The sequence below is a fragment of the Coregonus clupeaformis genome, chromosome 20, assembly GCF_020615455.1.
Source record: "Coregonus clupeaformis isolate EN_2021a chromosome 20, ASM2061545v1, whole genome shotgun sequence".
Lineage (NCBI taxonomy): Eukaryota > Metazoa > Chordata > Actinopteri > Salmoniformes > Salmonidae > Coregonus > Coregonus clupeaformis.
This window is the reverse complement of record NC_059211.1, coordinates 38,720,178-38,733,336: the sequence shown is the minus strand read 5'-3', so window position 1 is coordinate 38,733,336 and position 13,159 is coordinate 38,720,178. Positions and strand designations below refer to the sequence as shown.

At 41.9% G+C, this 13,159-nt stretch overlaps 1 protein-coding gene across 3 annotated transcripts in view; it reads right to left on the bottom strand.

The window, feature by feature from the left end:
- The window catches only part of LOC121533374 (phospholipid-transporting ATPase IF), a 35,496-nt gene extending 24,976 nt beyond the window's left edge, over positions 1-10,520 (bottom strand). For all 3 annotated transcript variants that reach the window (XM_041839255.1, XM_041839256.1, XM_041839257.1), the window contains exons 1-14: positions 10,158-10,520; positions 5,169-5,285; positions 4,954-5,043; positions 4,503-4,583; positions 4,236-4,343; positions 3,233-3,361; positions 2,580-2,683; positions 2,317-2,364; positions 2,119-2,183; positions 1,904-1,985; positions 1,635-1,785; positions 1,065-1,262; positions 809-967; positions 221-399 (exon numbers count right to left, since the gene is read on the bottom strand). In XM_041839255.1, coding sequence (XP_041695189.1) covers positions 221-399; positions 809-967; positions 1,065-1,262; positions 1,635-1,785; positions 1,904-1,985; positions 2,119-2,183; positions 2,317-2,364; positions 2,580-2,683; positions 3,233-3,361; positions 4,236-4,343; positions 4,503-4,583; positions 4,954-5,043; positions 5,169-5,285; positions 10,158-10,184 — 1,538 coding nt within the window. In that variant the 5' untranslated portion in view covers positions 10,185-10,520. The remainder of the gene's footprint in view (positions 1-220; positions 400-808; positions 968-1,064; positions 1,263-1,634; positions 1,786-1,903; positions 1,986-2,118; positions 2,184-2,316; positions 2,365-2,579; positions 2,684-3,232; positions 3,362-4,235; positions 4,344-4,502; positions 4,584-4,953; positions 5,044-5,168; positions 5,286-10,157) is intronic.
- Between the last annotated feature and the right edge of the window lie 2,639 nt (positions 10,521-13,159).

Genomic DNA, 13,159 nt, shown 5'->3' with positions numbered 1-13,159 from the left:
ACCCACATGACCATAACTGTAATATTCAGACCGTGGTCTGGAATGTGCTGAACCTCGAAAACCATTTGTCTCAATAAATGTTCATTTGTTTGAGTGCTTGTATGTCCAAAAATACCTGTAGTACCAGCACTGGTCATATAGCTATAGATATTGATTTTATTAACCAACAACAGTACACATGGGTTGAACAGCATGACACGACAGCTATCCTCCTGGGTACCTTTTCGTGGCTTCCACCAGTGCTTTCTCGTCCGGCGAGGAGGCATAGTACTCCATCTGGGAGGAGAAGCCGTTAGCGTGGGAGAAGGGATCCCCCGGGCCGTCGCCTGGCTGCTCGTAGCTGATCTGCACTGTGTGACACAGCGACACTGCCTTCAGGAACAGCAACTCCTCCCGACTCTGAGAGGTGGCAGACAGACAGAGAGAGAGACAGACAGACATGAGTACAGTACCTAGAGTCATCAAACCACTGACGGTCCAAAGCCATGAGGACAGTCAATGAACACAAGTATAACACATGGGTGGAAATGCAGACAAACCATGTATATTTCATGAATGGACAGACAGACAGTGAATGGATAAATACTGGTCACAAGTCACTTGGGCGATATATCGTGGTCCTCTGTAGCTCAGCTGGTAGAGCACGGCGCTTGTAACGCCAAGGTAGTGGGTTCGATCCCCGGGACCACCCATACACAAAAATGTATGCACGCATGACTGTAAGTCGCTTTGGATAAAAGCGTCTGCTAAATGGCATATTATATTATATTATATTATATTATATATGTGAGGTTTTAATGGTATTTACCAGATCAGGCACAGATCCGTCAAGCGAGTCATCCGTCATCCCCTCAGGTACAAGCTTTCCATTGATTTCCTGGTATTTGATACCGTTGATTGAACATTCACGGAACAGCATCTCGTTCTCCGTCAGGGTGCCGGTTTTATCCGTGAATACATATTCCACCTAGAACAGAAATAAACAGAGGCTGATCATTACACACTCACACAAACTAACTCAGCTATGACGTTGAGACTAATAATGAAGTGCTTGGTGTCCGTACCTGTCCCAGCTCCTCGTTCAGATCGGACGTGTTGACCTGAGCCATCTGGTCGCTCTCCTCGTGATAGAGGTCCAAGTCCCAGCCAATGAAAAACGAGCCCAAGAACTTCTGCATCTCCACGGTGACGTAGAGCGAGATGGGGATGATGAAGTTGTACAGGACCAGAAACGCCAGGAAATCAGAGATGAACTTCAGGATCTGTCAACAAGGAAGTGGGTGGGAGGAGGAGAGGGACACACAGCAAATGGCTTGAGACCTCATTGGAAAGTGAATGGAGGTTTTAGGAGAGCACCTTTCTTATTGACTGATGGGAATTGTCAGGGTGAGCGCTACTTTCTCTTATGCCGTCACAATACGTTGAGTCATACCAACTGCGACTGCGTGGGAAGCCACACCAAGAGTTGTTGAAAAAATAATACATCCTTCCACCTCCTTCACTCACTCACCACATTATCCCCCAAAACCACAAACTATTTGCAAAGAATAAGTATCCAAGAATCCTATGAAATCTAAGATCCTCTGTTTTAGACCATGATGTATCAGTGTGAATAGTTTCAGACAGTGACTGACCTGGCTGCTGTTTCTCTCCTGCTCCGTCTTCTGGTTGTAGAAGGGCTCGTCCCATTTGTTCTCAGCCTGCCAGGCGTACTTCAGGATAGTGCTGAGGATGGCCTCAAACAGCAGGATGCCCAGGTAGATGAGCAGGAAGGTGTTCATGGACCTGAGAGAAAAACAGCACAGATACACACAGTCTGATGTACAGTACATAGAGATGAACCTGAAACATGAGAAGAGGAAACTCAGAAGTGTTCAGAGTTGCAGAATGTCCTAATGCGCACTTCTCCACTGCAGAGCGCTTCTGGGATTTGCACTTGTAGTTCAGGGCCATCTTGGACTCCATCCCAGTGTAAACTGCCACACCTGCAAATCAAGAGTGGAACTTTACTGAACCCTGCATAGACAACAACCAACTGGGCAACTGAGTAAAACTGAGAGGATAACTGAGGACAGAAAACAATGTGGATAGCAACAGTGAGAGCCAGAAGCCACTTACCAAAAATTTCTTTGGTATTTTTTAATCTTGCTCCTCGAAGCAGTAGGTTTTCTGGTCCAAGGGGTCTAAGGAGGCAGCGACAAATAGCGAATGATACCACATAATAACTTTTCTTTCACCAGCAAATGGAAACAATTTCTGCCACTCCATCCATGCAACACAGATAAAAACTAGAATTAGCACATTTGGCAATTTCACCTTACAATTTCTTCTCCTTGTTGTGTTACCGTTATTCGTCCGACAAACCTGAAAGTAGAAACATTTCTGCTGAATGGGGAGAGTAACAGAGTAACAGAGAAACCGCAACACCAACAGTCCTGTCATTCAACCCTAAAAAAAATACCTCCATTCTGGCCAGTAGAAATGTGAATGTGAGAAATAATAATGTTCAGTTCCGGGGACATTGAAAGGAGAGCTCAGCGTCCTGACTGGCCAGTGAGTGCAGGGTGACTGTAGCGTACCTGTACAGATCTGCATCTGGCTGCTGACACTCCACCACAGCATGTAGGGCTTCCAGCCTGGACACCGACTGAGACACCAATGTCTCCGGCACAGAGTAGTGAGTCTACAGGACCACAGAGAGGGACAAAGATAGCACTTTTATAGAATATAAATACACTTTGAAAGGTTAAAGAGGCCACAAGGCTTGTTAGGTTTACATTTATAATTTAACTGAATCACTCCTTGACTGCTTGAGAGGCAAAATCCAATCTGGTGCTCAAACCCCCTCAGTGAGAAAGCGATTCCATCCCCCAATGGATTGTAATGTCATTACTGCAACAAACAGCCATAAAAAACAAGTAGCTGGAACAGAAGGCTGATGACAGAGGCTGCACCCCTGAGATTGCACAAGAAAAAACTGACAAAAAATAAATTTCACGAAAAAATAAATAAAAAAATAAACTGTTATATGGCACAAGCATTTTGATTAGAAGCAGATAATTAGATATGTTGCCTCTGGCAAAAACATGATCTCTCGACAGACTGCACAAGTACTATCATGGAAATGAAAGGAAATAGCCATTTTTCCTCCCCTTGTGAGAGGGGAAAGCTAACTCATTTAGGTGCTTAGAGAGAGAAAGAGAGAGCGGGGATGGAAGATTAAAAGCCCAACCTTGAGATTAGTCTCTCCGTCCAGGCTGGTGGTGGTGATGTGACATGTCCCCTCAGCTCGGTCCGATGATAAGAGGACCAGGTCCACTGGGAACGTCTCATCTTTGGCCACCCGGACTATGTCCCCCACCTGAGCAGACAGCACAGACAGACACGTCACAACAGATGAATGAGGAGCAAATCTCCCCCATGATATCCACGACCTCAGAATCCAATATTTTCTGAAGACTGGACAGACAATAGTGAACGCCACCATGCACTGTTTTAAAAATAGCAAAACTTTTCCCATGTGAAAACTGCTGCATTCCATCTGCAGAACTGTGGAAGAACAACAAACTAAAATAGCACTTGAATACACTTATTCTTCTGGCAGTTTAAAGCTTGAATCCTTAATGGTGAAACAGCCACATCCGTTTGCAATATTACAAAAACAAAGAAGTTACTGCAAACAAACAATTTGTTCCCCTCCGACATCATTGCACATGCGATAGAAGAGCACAATATGTCCTGCATTTTTTTTTTACCATGGCACTCCTCAGCTCTGCAATAAAAACAATAATGGTGGTGGTGGGGGGTGTTTCCCCTACTGCGGATTCCATCTTTAATGTATGATTTATTCTACCTTGTGGATTATTAGAGTACACGAATGAAGAGTGCTGATTTTTAACATCGGCTAGCTACATCTGGCTAACCTTTGTTAAATTGGGAACAAATCCTCTTATTCAATAACTACCTGGTGAAGACATTTAACACGGGCTAGTGAGTACCAACATTTAAGCAAAGAATGTAATGCCTGAGACTGTGGGTGGTACCTTGGTTTTACATTCCTGGCCTGGCCAATTGGTTTTCGGACAAATCTTTAACACAGTGGTACAAAGCACCAGCCAAAAGTGGGAGTTATATGACATGTAGCTGTTTGTCTGAAATGTGGGTGTAGGGTATGCTAAGTGTTAGGACGGTGTGCTGTACAAGGCAGGACTCATTATGACAGTGAGGTGACTCACTCGGATGTTCTTTGAGCGGGTCTGCACGAGGCTGCCACTGCGCACCACAAACACAGGCGCCCCGTTCACCTCGTTGTCCGCCTTGTGCCTCAGCCAGTCCTCATAGCCCTGAGTGGTGGGGGAAGGGAAGGGATGAGATTTAACCATCTAGACATTCTGACATTTAGACAAAGTACAGTATGTATGATAAGCAGCCACATTCAATTTATTGGATCTACTGTTGATGTTGAAGAAAAAAATAGGAAGTAAACATGTTGCTGTTCTCACCTGTTTGATGGCAGTTACTGTGATGACAAAGAACAGAGGAAGTCCGCTGGTGACAGGGGAAGTGGGGGTGTCTATCATTAGCTGCAAAATAAAGAGATGATGTCAAAGGAGACAATAGTTGGCAATAGTGTCGTTTCTTCATTTAACCTAAAAGCACACTGGCCATTCGTAAGCTGAAGCCATCCTTATTGCAGAAAATGCATCATGAATATTGTACTATGTATAACGAAGCAATAGATTTAGAATTGGACACAGTGGCGGCCACAGAAAGCACAAATCAAAGTGTGGCCTCTAAGAGTAGCCAGATGCATACTTGAGCACAGTATGCTCAAGAGCACACAGCAATTCTTGTTCACTGGCCACTGAATAGCACAATATTTAGTAATAGTATAGTATTTAGGCCAGCAACAGTTTGAATCATGGTAGACTGTGTGCTGAGGCAAGCCCTTACCTGGACCAGGAATATGATGAGAAAATAAAAATTGGCTATTCTTCTGAACTGTTCAAACAGATTCTTGGGAACAAAATTCCAAACGGTGTACTAAAAGGGGGGAACAGGAACATCAAAGTGTGAGTTGTTTGATACTGAAATAAAATGGTTGAGTAATTTGAACATTTGTTGTTGCTTTTGACACAAAACCTAGGGGTTCAACACCTCTGCCTTACCTTGGATGATATGATTCTGTTGTCTGCAAACCGCTGAGGGACATAATGGCCATGTTGAGGGAAGCGGTTTGCGATGTAAACCGTTCTGGTGTCACTTTGATGGGGAGGGTCAAAGCCCTGGAGGAGAGAGAGAGGAGGGGGTAAGGAACAGGTCAAACTTCTACCACTCACCCAGAACCAATATGGGCAACTTTTATCTAGAGACTTGTCAGAAAAAGTACAAAATGTTTTTCAATAGTTAGGGTGTTCAAACTTGGTCCCTTTCAGCCAATTTTTGTGAACTCAGTGCGGTTCGCTTAATTTTTTGTGCAGTGTGAACACTAAAAGGAACTCAGACCCCTAAAAAGAGCCCCCAAAGCGAACCGAACTGAGACCATCTCGAGATGTGGTCAGTTCGGTTCGCTTGAATTTTGCGGTCCGTTTCCCTTTTTTAGGGCAATGTGAACACAAAGCTCCCTAGGTTCCATTGTCATTATTCCCATACCACACACTGTTTCCCCTGCCAAAAACTCTCACATTGGTGCCACAAAAGAGAGATGATGATGTGCTGGTTCCTGGATTTTTTTGTTGTTGCTGTTTTTGGGTAGGCCTATTGATTAGCGATTGTCAAGGATGCACAGAAATTCCAAAATATGTATAGAGTTTTTTAATTCAGATTATTTGTTTGCAATATGTGATCTATAGGCGAAGAGGAGCTTCATAAGCCTTTTATTCGATTGTGGGGTTTGAATAGTGTGAGAAGATGCCAACATATTTGGTGAGAATCGCAACATAGGGTACAAAATCTATTCTAGCTCTTAAAGGGGCAGTAGCCTACATTGGGTGTACAATTTTCAATTACAGCATTATTTAATCTGCAGTTATTCTTCTGCTATTTATTCTGTTACCAATAATATTTACAATTATTATGGCTCATCTTTTAAAGCTGCAATATGTAACTTTTTGGGTGACCTGACCAAATTCACATAGAAATGTAAGTTTTAGATCTGTCATTCTCATTGAAAACAAGTCTAAGGAGCGGTAGATCTGCTTTATGTGCGCTATTTCTATGCGTCCCGGGCTGAAAATACAATATTTTTGGTTATGGGAAAGATATTTCACAGCGGTTTAGATGGTACAATGATTATCTACACTATACTTGCTTGTTTTGTCACAATCTGAAATTAGGCGAACTATTAGAATTTTAGCAAGCAGGAAATGGCGGAGCGATGGTGCATCTTTAACTAAATGCAATCTATTATCTTCCAAAATGTAAGTAGGTATATCTAGCTGTCCAATAACACATTCTGATGGAAAAACCCAGAGCGCATGGAGTGAATGTTGGAAAAAGATCTTGGTTCCTTTCTAAATATGGCAATGTGAATGAAAAGAGGACTCATACCACAAAATATGTGAAGTGAATTGGCAAAAGAGTTGAGTCCTCATTCAAAGGCAAGGGCAGTGTGAATACAAAGAGTGAATACATATTTCTGCTTTTATTTTTACCCCAGAGTACACTTTAAAGAGGACTTTATGTGAAAACACCCTAGTCTATATTTAAATAGCCGAACTCATTGATTACTAACACTATTTTGCACCCTGATTATCTGTCAGAAAAACACTTCTAGCCTGCAGCCAGTGACCAAGCACTGTACTGAACAACTACACTAGTGGGCTGGTCAATAACTTCCTTATTGCATGGAACTAAAGAAGAACAATATTAGAATGCTATAAGGTGGCCCTATCTTAAATTAACATTTATGTACACAATGTTCAAAAGAGAGTAAATTAATCTGGGCCACATGATGGGTAATAACAAAGACAGTTTGTCTGTCCATTGCATCATATTCATAAGGTGGGCCTATAGGCTAGTGCTGACTCTGACTCCTCTCCTGCACTGTAGTGAGAATGAGTTGGCCATGTCACTGAGGCCAGACAGCAACACATGCATTCAATTACTGTCACAGCCCGCCCTCCTCAATGGGCTTATGTGTTTGCACAACACTCTTACACACACACAGCTCTGACCATCTTGGCCATGTTCACTGAACCCAGGCAAAATCTCTCATCTCATGATCTGCCTGTGCTGTTAAGCCCCCAAGCACATTTAAAAGTACAGTCTTTGTCCTCCTTGGTGATCAAACATAATCTGTTATCACTAGTTTATCATAGGTGATGTATACAGTATGTGCTGCTGTCTGGAATTTTAGAGGGGGTGAGCTGACGATGTCACAGAGAGTTATATTTTCACCAGGCAGGCATGTTGAGAGAGTTTCTGGAAATTCTTGTGTAACCACTAAGCAGTATTATGAGAGACAAGTGTCAATATGGCCATCTGTGCCAGGGAATGACTGACTCATCAACACAGCTAATTATTTGATAGACATCTGCATACGGTAACTCGTTGTTCTGAGAAAAAAAAATATTTATATAGTTAGGTTTGGCCTACTACCTGTCTGACAAGCTACAACTTGGATGAAATTGCTTATGTCACCTGGTCTGACATGCCCCTCCTATGCCTAGAACTGTCAAGTTAATTAATGCTCTAACAAAGCCTGCAACTACCATCATGAGGGAAACCCAGAGCCCAGCTACATGGAGGGGATAATGAATGAGGAGCTGTAATAAATCAAAACAAACCACAACATGAAGAAGCTCATTAAAACCTAATGGCAAATAAATAGGATTCCAAATGGCTCTCTCTCTCCCCCTCTGCAATGCTCAAGGCTGCCTTGAAACTAATGTAAACCACAGGTTGTTTCACACAGTGTTGTAAGATACTGTTTCCTTTGCCCATTTCAGGATATTCTGTGAGTGAGCAGTCAGCAAACCGACACTGCTATGGTAGCATTGCCATCATCACTGACGGTTTTAGTTCTGTTGACACTAAAACAAAGCAGATAATTTGTTCCTGCATTTGAATTTGAACACCTTTCAAATCTGAGACACAGGTTACAATCTCAAATAAATAAATATTTTCTAAAGTAAAAACAAATCCCTCACACAGCAGTACCCCTAGTTTGTAGGTCCTGGGAAATATAACACTTGAAATGGCTACTTGTGCTCTCTGCACTACCATTATTCATCATTATACCCTAACTTGTGGATGGCTCTCATGATGAAGAACAGCCTTCTGATAAAAAAATTATTTCACATTCGGGAGCTCAGTCTGAAGGCACAGCTGTGAGTGGCACCGCATCAGTGTGAAGTTAATGAAGTGAGGACTGGGAATGAGTGTGGTGCAGGTAACAGCAGCTGGGATAGGATTGGCCATCCCCCTCCCTCCCTGGCCGTACTATCCCCATCTACAAAAGGTCAGCTCAGGCTGGGCAGTCCCTATCATCATTCACCTGCTGCCATGATCCCATTTAGCAAGAAATTGACCTCATGTCGTATTATTCTGATTTACAGTGGATTAGGCTGGTCGGTGATAGTGACAGTTACTGTGTGTAGCCTGAGCATTCTATAATAACATTCAGCCCATTCTATGAAAAACAATGTTCCGTGGTGTATTAAATCAGCGTTCCCCAACCCTGGTCCTCGAGTACCCCCAACAGTATACATTTGTACTGTAACCTTGGACAAGCACACCTGATTCAACTTGTCAACTAATCATCAAGCCCTTGATGAGTTGAATGAGGTATGTTTGTCCAGGACTACAAAAAAATGTGTACTGTTGGAGGTACTTAAGGACTGGAGTTGGGAAACACTATTATATCAATGAAATTACTCAGATAAACTACTCCCCTTGACTGCTTGTTTTTCCTGAAAGCAACCTTTCACATGAGATCAAGGTCAAGGTCACTGCGCAGTCACTTGCATTATAAACTTCTCAAATTCTGTATGCAAGTATTCATGAAGAACTGTAGGCTAAGCAGTTGGCTGAATTCCACTGGCAGACAGTGAACCATATGCATAACTCAAAATCCTGACCTTCAACAGAAACAATATGTTAGTCAATGAGTAACTATTAGGGCTAGGTCATCAAGTAGGCTGTTTTTTTAAGCACCACACCTCATGTGTTTTTTTTAGCACCACACCTCATGTCTTGTGTACTGTCCACAACTAAAAAGAGCATTCATTAATTATTCATGACAAAAAGGGGAGAGTTGATTTTGATTGTTTCTGCAGCAGTATTGTATCTGCATACTAGCTATGTAGCTAACAAAATTGAGTTTAGGGTCAATTCAGGAAGTTAATTGAAATTAAATTAATGAACTGAAAAATGCTAATTGAAGGCTAGTGCCACATTAATACACATTTCAATTAATCTCCTGAACTGATTTAAATGGATCTTGAATTGGATCTTAACCCTGATTCATTGAGAGGAAATAGTAATTGTTCTAGCTAGCCATAGCCTTCGAGAATCTGAATTAGTTAGCTAATGCTGCTGTAGCTAACTAGGTAGCTAGGCGTTGTAGCTAAGATTTAGGCAAACTGTTATACAACGGCAGTGCTGAGCTAGTTCTATACATCTGCCTGCATGTCTGGCTTTTCAATGCAGCGGCTAAAGTAAGTGGCTTGCTAGTTAGCTAGATGGTAGCAAGCTAACCATTGACACCGACTCGTTACATATCTGTGGCTAAACTGTCCAATGCCAATTATAGCTAGCTACAGTAGCTGGCTAGTTAGTTTTTAGCATAACTATTACTGTCAAAAAAGCTTAGCTACTAGCTAGATCATCAGGCACAACAGCTAACAAACTTGCTAGCCAAAATAAGTTTGAGTAGAATGTATAAGTGGGCCTGGATGGCTTCATGTACCTACTAGTAGTTAGTTGCTAGCCACGCCAATGTTTGGTAAACAAACGAGCTAGCTAGCTAGATAACTTGCTCACTAGCTAACGTTACCTACTAAGCGAACTTAGCTAATAGCAGCCAGTTCTGGTTGGATGTTCAACTCTTCAAAACAACCACACCATATTGTTTCATGTGCATCAACGTCTTTCTCAATAGCAAAGTACACTTGCGAGCAAATATAGCTAGTTAGTTAGCAAAGAGGCTAACTTACCAGCTGTTGCCTTATCCACCGTAGCATCCTTGCAAAATTTCCTCCAACGAGCCAGCAAGGTTGCTAGCTGGCTAGCTAACTACTCCCATAAAACCTTCCCAAACCATAAATAGTTCCGTTTACAGGCACGTCTTCTTGTGTCCGTTAGAAAAAACATCCAGGCTGTGTTATTATGTGATTACATATGATCTCTCCCATGACGTGAAGTAATATTTCTGCTGTGACTGACACGCTGAGCTATATTCTGAGAGCTAAATTACGAAGTCTGTCTTGTGTACTGTCCGCTTCCTACCCAGCTACATCCCTCTCTGCGATGCTCGAGCGATCCGTTTACAGCTCTGTGGCTCTCCTGTCGACGTAGCAGCACCGATTCACACCACAGCGTCCCAGTTGTAAAGGGACACACACACAATCGATATTATTTTCTAAAGTCCACATTTGTGCAATACAACATAAATACAGTAAGACATTACATTTCAAAATTGCATCCTTCCAAATAATGATTTATATATATTTGTAATATTTTTATGTTCATTACATTCATATACTTAGGCTCCGACCATTTATCAATGTGCTCCACATTATAATATTCTTCATCTAATAAAAAGTAGGAATACTCTTTAGTTTATCTTTGTCCCAGATGTAGTTATATTTTTGTATCACAATGCACTATGACTATAATGCACACATTATAATGCACACATTATGGCTGACCCTGTAAAACAACACATTTCACTACAACTATCCGGTGTATGTGACAATAAAAACATACAATTATGCACTATGCAAAACTGCTAACAAATATTGATTCGTATCATACGCATAGCGTTTTCCTACGGGCTTTTATTTTGAAAGCCTAAAACGGAAGTCCTAATATTGCCAACTGTGGTGTGGCCTTTATATACACCATTGGGTGTGGTGTGTATATATAAATCATTGGGTGTGGCCCATATAATTATGAATTAGAACAACCTATATTAATACTTTAATAGGATCTATATGCTGTGGCCACGGGTTGCTAACGTTGCGACAATTCCACAAAGTATTAAAACATCTAGCCCTTTCGTACTTTACGCCGAGCGTTTCTGATTTAAACTACCATTTCCGTGTCAAAATGTGAAAAAAGTCCTTGTTCAAGAGATGAAATGGTAGGGGGAAAGTGATTTATATGGAATTGTACATTGATTTACATTTTGCTGAAATGAAAATTAGCAATGATTGCTATAATATTTGTTTTGCTAATTCATCCACTTTTTGCACCATGTGTTTCAAACAATGAGGGATGTAGCTCAGTTGGTAGAGCATGGCGTTTGCAACGCCAGGGTTGTGGGTTCGATTCCCACGGGGGGCCAGTATGAAAAAAAATTAAAAAAATAATGTATGCACTCACTAACTGTAAGTCGCTCTGGATAAGAGCGTCTGCTAAATGACTAAAATGTAAATTTATGTATATATCATTGGTTTCAAATAAGGACTCTTATTTTGGTAGTATGTGAAAACCTTGACCCGAGAAGATGTACTGGCTAAACAAGCACTTAGTAGTGGGGATGTTGACGTTGAAGTTTCAATGAGGAAGGCAGAGGCAGTGATGGTGCAGAGATGGCAGGAGCAGTGGAATAGAGATAATAAGGGAAGGCATTTATTTCTGCTAAATAACTAAAACATTTAATAAAAAATAAATATAATAAAAAGTACAGAGGAAAGTCGGGGAGGGGAGAACGGCAGGAAGGGACAGAAGAGATTAGGCTATTTTACAAGATTAAGGTGGTACACAGCCAGTTGAATAAGACATTAAATGTGATAGGAAAGCATCCAACAGGAAAGTGTGATTATTGTCAGGAAACAGAGTCCGTGGAGTATGTATTGCTACGGTGTGGGCAGTATCAGAGTGAAAGAGAGAGGATGAGATCTAGTATGAGGGAGAAGGGGATACAGGAAATTAGTTTGAAGAGTATATTGAGTAGAACGTCATTAGATATTGTCTCTAATATTTTGTTATCTTTTTTAAGAGCAACGGGGCTGATAGGTACAGTGAGGGAAAAAAGTATTTGATCCCCTGCTAATTTTGTATGTTTGCCCACTGACAAAGACATGATCAGTCTATAATATTAATGGTATGTTTATTTGAACAGTGAGAGACAGAATAACAACAAAAAAATCCAGAAAAACCCATGTCAAAAATGTTATAAATTGATTTGCATTTTAATGAGGGAAATAAGTATTTGACCCCTCTGCAAAACATGACTTGGTACTTGGTAGCAAAACCCTTGTTGGCAATCATAGAGGTCAGACATTTCTTGTAGTTGGCCACCAGGTTTGCACACATCTCAGGAGGGATTTTGTTCCACTCTTCTTTGCAGATCTTCTCCAAGTCATTAAGGTTTTGAGGCTGACGTTTGGCACCTCGAACCTTCAGCTCACTCCACAGATTTTCTATGGGATTAAGGTCTGGAGACTGGCTAGGCCACTCCAGGACCTTAATGTGCTTCTTCTTGAGCGACTCCTTTGTTGCCTTGGCCGTGTGTTTTGGGTCATTGTCATGCTGGAATGCCCATTTACGACCCATTTTCAATGCCCTGGCTGAGGGAAGGAGGTTCTCACCCAAGATTTGATGGTACATGGCCCCGTCCATTGTCCCTTTGATGCGGTGAAGTTGTCCTGTCCCCTTAGCAGAAAAACACCCCCAAAGCATAATGTTTCCACCTCCATGTTTGACGGTGGGGATGGTGTTCTTGGGGTCATAGGCAGCATTCCTCCTCCTCCAAACATGGCGAGTTGAGTTGATGGCAAAGAGCTCGATTTTGGTCTCATCTGACCACAACACTTTCACCCAGTTCTCCTCTGAATCATTCAGATGTTCATTGGCAAACTTCAGACGGCCCTGTATATGTGCTTTCTTGAGCAGGGGGACCTTGCGGGTGCTGCAGGATTTCAGTCCTTCACGGCGTAGTGTGTTACCAATTGTTTCCTTGGTGACTATGGTCCCAGCTGCCTTGAGATCA